The sequence below is a fragment of the Lupinus angustifolius genome, chromosome LG16 (assembly GCF_001865875.1).
Source record: "Lupinus angustifolius cultivar Tanjil chromosome LG16, LupAngTanjil_v1.0, whole genome shotgun sequence".
NCBI lineage: Eukaryota > Viridiplantae > Streptophyta > Magnoliopsida > Fabales > Fabaceae > Lupinus > Lupinus angustifolius.
In genome coordinates this window covers 857442-867045 of record NC_032024.1, presented here as the reverse complement: position 1 = coordinate 867045, position 9604 = coordinate 857442, and the positions used below count along the sequence as shown (strand labels likewise).

General features: G+C 33.1%; 2 protein-coding genes across 2 annotated transcripts; both read left to right on the top strand.

Moving 5' to 3' along the window:
* On the top strand, nt 835-5218 carry LOC109329152 (external alternative NAD(P)H-ubiquinone oxidoreductase B2, mitochondrial-like). Its single transcript, XM_019562826.1, has 10 exons — nt 835-983; nt 2053-2317; nt 2420-2626; nt 2831-3081; nt 3312-3534; nt 3629-3733; nt 3915-4178; nt 4283-4404; nt 4639-4758; nt 4892-5218. Exons 1-10 carry the CDS (start codon nt 892-894, stop codon nt 4977-4979), a joined length of 1737 nt encoding a protein of 578 aa, XP_019418371.1. The 5' UTR covers nt 835-891; the 3' UTR covers nt 4980-5218.
* Nucleotides 7250-9385, top strand: LOC109329907. The gene has a single exon (XM_019563799.1). The coding sequence runs from the start codon at nt 7398-7400 to the stop codon at nt 9114-9116; it is 1719 nt and encodes a 572-aa protein (XP_019419344.1). The 5' UTR covers nt 7250-7397; the 3' UTR covers nt 9117-9385.

Genomic DNA, 9604 nt, shown 5'->3' with positions numbered 1-9604 from the left:
TCATGAATAATTAACAAAACACACTAGATTCACGAGAATTTATACAAAAATATAATCAATTCTTAACAAAAAGTACCCAGATATTGACTGTAATTTAGTACTTAACAGCATGCAACTCCGAAACGAAGCATCAGTTGGTTAGAAAATATCTAATATAATATGATGAAAAGACATTTAGTATTACAATAATCTTATAATTAATTTAATTCGAGTTAAATAAAAGCCATATTTACAATGATAGTAATAGATTCAGTAGAAAAATAAAGGAATTTAAAATCTCACCGCCAAATTGATAGAATTTGAATAGAACTCAAACTTTCATTCATTATTTTTCCCTATTTACAATTGGTTACTTAGTTTACCTTTTAATTAAAATGTAACACAAATCATATATTTTGAGTTTAATACCTTTAAATGAAGATGATAGATCCATTTACATATAAGATAAGTTACACTAGTTATACTGAATCTTATCTATTCATTTTATTAGATCAAATAGACCAAATTGGTGAAATTTAAAATCAATCTTAGCCATTCATTTTCTTAGATCCGATAGACCAAATGGTAATACTTAAAAGTTATTTAAGATTTCTTTTTTTTCTCTCATTACTTATTATCTCACTCACTTAACCCATTTGATTTTAAAAAATAAATAAATAACTGAGATAGAGTGTAATCTATATAACTTGATCGTAGACGAATCTCTCGGTATTAATATTTTATGAAGTAGCCAGCCCTAACTTGTTATCGCGCCGTTTGCTATAAATAAAGAGCAAAACACAACACAGAAAACACACTACGCCTCTTTTTTGTTCCTCGTTTGGTGGGTTTTGTTCTTGTCTCTCTCTTTCGTTTTCTCCTTGATTCTGGGAAACCCTAATTTCCATAGACATGCCCAACTTCACTATTCTAAACCGTTTCTCTTCATCTTTTCGTGACTATAACTCTCATCTCAAACTTGTATTCATCTGCACCACTGTAAGGTACTATAAATATATTATCATCTTTCTGCTTCATCTTAATCAAAAAGTTACATCCATATTAAACAAAAACAAACAGTATGTATTCATGCATGTAATTCATTCATTATATCTAACGTAGAATTTATTATGGTTCGATATTTAATATTTAAATCTACCCTCTATTTTTTTTTAATTTATATGTATTTCATGAGAATGATTGCGGTGGGAAACTTAGGTCTTGGAATTGTTATACCTATTTGAATAGAATTAACTAGTAATGATTGATTTTTGTTTATTTTGTGTATTGACTTTGAGTTGATTCTATCTTAGTTTTTTGTGTGGTCAAAGAAAAAGTTCTCCATATTTATTCTCATATTTAATGTTATTCATTCATTCTCCTATTTTTATTTTATTTAAAAAGATTTGATGTTTAAGAAGTCATAGTTTTTTATGTGAGTTTTGCCCTAACTTGGCCACCAAGTCAGGCTTCAAGTGTCTTCTCTCTCTTCTTTCTCCCTTTCACACATATTTACTTCTAGAAACATTGCTCTTCAAATCATGTCAAACTTCAACTTTTTAGTGGTTTCTCTACAATTTTCGTTCTCATCTCCCGAATGAATCAAACTTCATGAAATAATGTTAAAAATATTAATTTTTGATTTTTATAATTTCTTTTTAAAGGAACGAAGCTATTTTTTGTTGACTCATGACACTAAATAGGACATAAATATATACATATGATCCCATAAACATTCTACTCATATGCACCACCCTAACGTATTATTTAATATCATCAACTTTTTCACTTTAATGAACTTGAGTTTTTTTTACGAGACAAAAACAAGTTAGATACATTAACAATAATATGTTCATGTTTGCTATTATATGAAAGTTGTACAACAATTATTTATCCATGATGTCACGGTTTCAAGAGTTGTGGAAGACTTGTTCTACGGGAATAAAATACCGTAGAGATTATTTTGTCACACTCGTATATTCATGAACTTGTTGCATGTCAGGGCTGAGTAGTTACACTATCATCTATGTATAAGATATGAATGAATGAATGTTTTTGCTTTGGTTTGTGCAGTGGTGGTGGTGTTTTGGGATACAATGCGGTGGTTGGTTCATCTGAAGATGCCGTAGTCGCCGCTGCAGATAAGAAAAAGGTGGTGGTGCTTGGAACAGGATGGGCTGCTACAAGTTTCATGAAGAATCTAAACAATCCAAAATATGATGTTCAAGTTGTATCACCTCGTAACTATTTTGCATTCACTCCTTTACTTCCTAGTGTTACTTGTGGCACTGTTGAAGCTCGTAGCATTGTTGAACCAGTTCGAAATATTTTTCCTAAGGTAACCAAATAATCATTGAAATCAATACAAATTCTTACTATTGCATTGTGATAGATAATGGTTGTAATAATTAGTTTTTTGTTGTTGTTTTCATGTGAGTAGAAAAATGTGGAAGTTCAATTCAGTGAAGCTGAATGTATCAAGATTGATGCCGAAAACAAGAAAGTTTACTGTCGATCGATTTCGAAGAATAATTTGAATGGTCAGGAAGAATTTGCTGTGGATTATGACATCTTAATCATATCAGTTGGAGCTAATGTCAACACATTTAATACACCAGGAGTTGTAGAGAATTGCCATTTTTTGAAGGTAATTTCTTATCATGTTAATCTTTTTAGCATATTTAAGAAACATAGATTACCATTTTTTCATTACTTTTCAAATCTGATTTGGATGCTTGATACATTCAAGGTTAATGATTAAGATTATTGTGAAAAGTTAGTGTAGAATATAGGTTTGTTTAAGAAAAAAGCTTCATTTAGTTAAGTAATATTCATGAATATTCATGTGCAGGAAGTTGAAGATGCAGAGAAGATTAGAAGAACAGTTATTGACTGTTTTGAGAGGGCAAGTTTACCTGATATAAGTGAAGAAGAGAGGAAGAGAATTCTTCACTTTGCTATTGTTGGAGGTGGTCCTACTGGAGTGGAATTTGCAGCAGCACTTCATGATTTTGTCAATGGAGATTTGGTCAAATTATACCCTGGGATTAAAGATTTAGTTCAAATTACACTTCTAGAGGCAGGGAATCATATTTTGAGCATGTAAGAATCTGAAATTTTAATCTCACCCTTTTCTTTTTATACATAGTCAAATAGTATGATATATGCATGAAGGAGTATATGCATTCTAAATGAAGTATTTTTTCAATCATTGATTTCAACTTTGTGGGTTGGTTGGCCTTGTTCTTCATTGATTATTAGTATATATATTCCAAGGAGTTGTTAATATATTTCTACCTGGTGCTATAAATAGTCTTGTATTCTTCTTTCAGGTTTGACAAAAGAATCACTGCTTTTGCTGAAGACAAGTTCCAAAGAGAAGGGATTGATGTGAAAACAGGATCCATGGTTGTGAAAGTAACCAATAAAGAAATTTGCACAAAAGAAGTGACGAATGGAGGCCAAATCAGTTCCATTCCATATGGAATGGCTGTATGGTCAACTGGCATCGGCACTCGTCCATTCATTAAAGATTTCATGTCACAAATTGGTCAGGTGTGTCAATGAGAAACTTGATATCATAATTCTACCAATTCATATTTGCATGTCATTTTTCATTTATACACTCAGCATTGTCTCTTCTCAACAGGGTAATAGGCGTGCTCTACTTACCGATGAATGGTTGAGAGTTGAGGGATTCAATGATGTATATGCACTTGGTGATTGTGCTACTGTAAACCAGCGAAAAGTCGTGGTATCTAACAATTTCTCCATCATATACTTTCTTAGCTTGCTTTCTAGCATGTGAACTCACATAAACATATCACATTCTTATCTATGTGACTTACAATTAGTATCAATATATGGCTCCATTAATTTATACTTACTGAAATATTCTATTCATGTGCAATGTGAATTGGTTTGTGGAATTTCAGGAAGATATTGCAGCCATATTTAAGAAGGCTGACAAAAATAATTCCGGAACACTAACGGTCAAAGAATTTCAAGAGGTTATGGGTGACATCTATGAAAGATACCCTCAAGTGGAGCTATATCTGAAGAACAAACAGATGAGCAACATTGCTGATTTATTAAAGGAAGACAATGTTGATGTTAAAAAACAGCTGAATATTGAAGAACTAAAAAAAGTACTTTCCAAAGTGGATTCTCAGATGAAATTTCTTCCTGCTACAGCACAGGTTCATGTTATTTTGCTTGTGTTATTCTCTATATAAGTATTTATTTGATGCATGTTTCATGCTTCTCAGTGAAATAACTTGTAGTTTCTGAATATTCATACCAGGTTGCATCTCAGCAAGGTATTTACCTGGCCAAGTGTTTTAACCGGATGGAAGATTGCGAAGAGAATCCAGAGGGTCCTCTCAGGTTCAGGGGAGAAGGTCGCCATCGGTTCAAACCCTTTAGGTATACTACAAGATCAAACAACAATAATGTTACACTTGCTAAGGATTCAGAGTATAAAAACTTAGTATTCAAAACAGAATTCTTAAGGCATCGAATACACTATTTCGAAAACAGTTTCTATCCTTGATTTCTTAACCTGTTAGCATTCTACTAATAGTAATAAACAATGATTCAAGTTTTATCATTAGTTGGATAATGTTTTACTCATTAGAACATGGTTGCTTGTGCTTGAAGGTACAAACATTTAGGCCAATTTGCTCCTTTGGGAGGAGAGAAAACAGCAGCACAGCTTCCTGGTGATTGGGTTTCAATTGGCCATAGCAGTCAATGGCTTTGGTATTCTGTCTATGCAAGGTACTATTCTCTTCTTTTTTTTGCCTTACATTTCTAAAACTGCCTCAATGAACTTTGAGACATTCTCATTTCAAGTTATAAAATTGAGTTTGTAAATTACTAAACATGCTTCATTCTATCATTTGAACTGCAGCAAGCAAGTTAGTTGGCGCACACGGGCGCTAGTTGTTACAGATTGGACAAGGCGTTTCGTTTTCGGGAGGGATTCAAGTCGCATCTGAGTAAGGGAATCGACACATTTTCTACAGGCTTGCATTGGCAAAAATATTGCAGAGCTCATCAGTCTTCAAATTCTTTTGATACAGCAAAAGTTTTGCTTTGATCCCACCAATTCCTTGACTAATTATAGAGCCAGAACTCATGATTTTTTCCCTGCTTCTTGTCTTTGAGTTGCAGTATTATTTTAGTAGTTATAGTCTTGCATTTTTTTACTATGTTTGGTCCTGAGATACCATCAAAATGTTCTTCTAATTATAATTATTCGTCTTATAACTAATCATTGCATTGGGTTCTTTTTTACTTTAGAGATGAAATTTCTCAAAGGTGAATTTATCAATGAAGTGTGTGAGTAAATAAGAGTATATTCAACTTTGAATTAATTTAGTAAAGTGCCCATATATTTCCAAAAATTAAAAAGCAAATACATGAAGGAATGCTCTAGAAAAGAGTGACATGACATGCATGCAATATACCTACATGAGAGGGTTTCTGATTATGTCCTCCAAATTGAGGCAATAGGCATGTGCTGATGGCAGAAACTTATACACAAGAGCGATACTTGTTGAGAAGAGTAGTCACAAACCCCGAAATATATTAATATTTTACTCATAAAAGCGAATGTATATATTTAGTAGTACCAAAAAAATCATATTATATATATATATATAAGTTATACAATATTCTTTTTACTTAGTAGTCTAGTACTAGTAATGTCTCATTTGTCACGTACCAAAGTTAAGAATATGCGCCTTAAATTGATGGTGATTAATTATTACCTCCAATTTTTGATAGCCGACAAGCATAAATTTTGGAAAAGTTGATATTGTTGGAGAATGTTATTAGTGAATAGTATCTTCATGCTTTTTTTCTAGGGATTGTCATCACATATTGTCACCTTTATCCTTTTGCTTTGAGTTTGGCCACTTCCTTGGTCCTTACGCTATCTCTTCAACACCCATCTTGTCCCTTAAAACAATGCACAATGCTTAGAATACAATAACTTTTTTCCTACCCAACACCTTATTTTCATCTATTTTAAAACAACTATTTTTTAAGAATAACCAAAATACATGTACCTATGTTTTTCTAACATTAAAAAGATCACCATAAAAATAAAAGACATTATTTATTGTCTCACTTTAGTTATACACAAAATAAATTATTATACCCCTTAAAAACATATAACATTTATTTAAAAGAAAATGAAATGGGTAAGGAATAATAGATAGCAAGAGTTATATGACTCACCAAATATGTTGATCATAAGATTGTAATTTGATAGTTGTGTATTACCCTATTAAATTATATTTGTTTGACAAAATTAGTTGTAAGTAAAATTTGTTAAATGAATAAGGGCATGTAATATTTCATTGAATTAAGTAACATTTTGTCATATGTGGAAAATTAATGGAAAAAATTAAGAAAACAATTATTGAAAACTTACACTTGCTATTTTTATTCACCAATAAGATGCATGCATGCTTTGATTGAGAATTTGAAGATGATAACGTGGCTAAAAATTCATTGCAAAATCTTCCTTAGTGAGGGGTGCTTGTATGGTAGTAAATTCTCCTTTGGGTTTTGTTGGAATGTTCTTGGCTATACGTATTTTATAATCAACAAAAAGAGGGTAGAAAAAGAGAGCAACTTTCTCTGAAATAGTTATGAGAGTAACTCCCACTTTCAATACAAAAGGTCATACAAAAAGATTGCATTTTTAGAACTGAAATTAATTGGATGATGTTGATTTGAACACATGGTCTATATGTTCATTATTATGTATTATAAGAGAACTTCAAATATAATTTTCAATCTAATTGTACGAATCACCATTATAATAAGCACCCCTTCTAATTGATTTAGACGTTAAAGCTAGAGTTAGTAGTTAATAGAAAAGAACAAAAGTTAACCAAAAATAAAGTTTTGCTTTGGAAAGTAGTGAATTTAAAAGTACTATAAGAACCCATAAAGTGAACCTATTAATCTAAACTTTCCTTAATAAGTAGCTTTAAGACACCAATTAACCTTACATAATAAAAAGTGCATTTTTAAAATGCTTCAAAGTTCAAACCCACTTGTCCATTTCTTGATTCATAATTCAGTTGCCTTTTCCTTCATATGTTTAAGTACTTCATTATACTCATTTATACAATATAATAATACTTTTATTATTAAAAATATATATAAAATTAAATATTTGTCTAACAATTAATCGAGAGGATTCTTATTCTTAATGTAGAGAGAGTAGAGTCCAAGTTTGTATGATGTAATGTAGTTGAAATAGGATAAGTATAGATCTGTAGTCAGAACCACATTCTCTCTCAAACATTCTTCTTTACTTAGATTCTATAACCGCCGGAATATTCTTCAGAACCCTCTCACCGGAAAATCAAATGGGTTTCTACCATTGACTACCCAAAATGGAAAGGACCTCGCCGGAACCATCTACTGCCGGAAATTCCAATCTCCGGCGAGCCATTCACTTCATTTCCTCCCTCATTTCCATTTCTCATTCCATCAGAGTCTTCGCCGGAAAATGGAAACTCATTCGTACCAACCTCGAAGAGCTTCATTCTGCACTAATCGCCTCTGATAATCCTGATTCCGGTGAGAATCCCTCACTTTCCGGCATACTCCGTTCGTTACTAAACACCGCCGGCGAGTGCCATGACCTCGCTCGCCGCTGCTCCGACGTGTCGTACAGTGGGAAGTTACTGATGCAGAGTGATTTGGATGTAACGTTGGTGAAGCTCAACCACCATGTGAAGAAGCTCGATGAGATGTACAATACGGGTATTTTGATACGTAGCCACGCTCTTATTGTATCAAAACCTTGTCTTGGTGCTTCAAAAGAGGATATGAGGTTTTACATAAGGGACCTTTTGACAAGGATGAAAATCGGTGATGTGGGTATGAAGAAAATGGCTTTGATTAATCTTCATGAGGTTGTTGTTGAAGATGATAGGTATTTGAAGGTTATTGTGGAAGTTGGTGATGTTGTTCATTTGTTGGTTGAATTTCTTGGTTCTTCTGAGGTTGTGATTCAAGAAGAATCTGTAAAGGTTGTTGCTTTGATTACTGGGTTTGGTGATTCTTCATATAAAGGGGTTTTGATTGGTGCTGGGGTTGTTGGTAATTTGATTAAGGTTTTAGAACGTGGGAGTGAGGTTGGGAAAGTTGGTGCTGCTAGGTGTTTGATGAAATTGACTGAAAATTCGGATAATGCTTGGTTGGTTTCAGCTCATGGGGGTGTGAATGTTTTGTTGAAGATTTGTGGTAATGTTGATTCAAAAGGTGATTTGGTTGGTCTTGCTTGTGGGGTTTTGAGGAATCTTGTTGGTGTTGAAGAGATCAAGAGGTTTATGGTTGAAGAAGGCGCGGTTTCGACCTTTATCGGGCTTGTTAGATCCGAGGATGAAGCAATTCAGGTTAGTTCCATTGAGTTCATTCAAAATATTGCCTTTAAAGATGAATTGGTTAGGCAAATGGTTGTTAGAGAGGGCGGTGTTCGTGTTTTGTTCCTTGTTTTGGATCCTGAATTCTCTTATTCATCTAAAACTAAGGAGGTAGTAATGAGGGCTATAGAAAACTTGTGTTTTTCTTCATCTAATTGTGTAAGTACTTTGATAAGTTATGGATTTGTAGATCAATTATTGTACTACATTCGAAACTACGAGGTTTCGATTCAAGAGTTGGCATTGAAAGTAACATTTAGATTGTGTGGAACATCAGAGGAGGCTAAGAAAGCACTAGGTGATGCTGGCTTCATGCCAGAGCTTGTTAAGTTTCTAAATGCCAAATCATTCGAGGTTCGCGAAATGGCCGCTGAGGCACTTTCCGGCATGGTCATGGTGCCTAAAAATCGAAAGAAGTTTGTGCAAGATGATCAAAACATTGCCCTTATTCTTCAGTCGATCGACCCCGGAAAGGGAAATTCCGGTATCAAAAAGTTCTTAATCTCTATCTTAATATCATTAACAAATTGCAATACTGGGAGGAAAAAGATTATGAGTTCTAGTTATGCCAAGAATATAGAAAGGCTTTCAGAGAATGAAGTTTGTTCTGATGCCAAGAAACTTGTAAGGAAACTAACCACAAACCGTTTTCGCAGTATGTTGAATGGAATATGGCACTCTTAAATAAATGTAATTCTTTTTTTCCCTTAACTGTATAATTCACATAAAGTTTACCATAAAGTTTTGTTTTTCTTGTTCTTAATCTGTTTTCAGAGTATATTTAACTTTGTTGTAGATTTTCTTGATCACACCCTGGCATTGCTTTTAGCATTTAGCTATGGCAGTAGTATACAGAAGAAGGAAAGGATTAGATTATATGTATTATATCACAGAAGAATGTATTTACTACTGTAATATATTTACATAGTTTGAGTTTTACTTGTGTTCCAAGTTTGCAAATGTTCTTAAATTGATGCACATTACCTTTGTTATATTTATTCTATTCATCATTCTCTATATAGCATCTAGCGCTGAAAAAGATCAGTTGTCTCCGACTCTGTCCCCATTCCTGTCTCAGCCGATTAAAAACTGATACTTCAATAAAATAAAAAATTATAAAGTGTTGGCTCTCATTCTTATGCCGAGTGAATGCAACCAATGCGAGAGGGCAA

Coding starts and splice junctions, on each gene's coding strand:
- LOC109329152 (XM_019562826.1), top strand. CDS start 892: ATGCCCAACTTCACTATTCTAAACCGTTTCTCTTCATCTTTTCGTGAC. Junction 3,734..3,914: donor TAAACCAGCGAAAAGTCGTG/GTATCTAACAAT, acceptor GTGGAATTTCAG/GAAGATATTGCAGCCATATT. Junction 4,179..4,282: donor TTCTTCCTGCTACAGCACAG/GTTCATGTTATT, acceptor TATTCATACCAG/GTTGCATCTCAGCAAGGTAT.
- LOC109329907 (XM_019563799.1), top strand. CDS start 7,398: ATGGAAAGGACCTCGCCGGAACCATCTACTGCCGGAAATTCCAATCTC.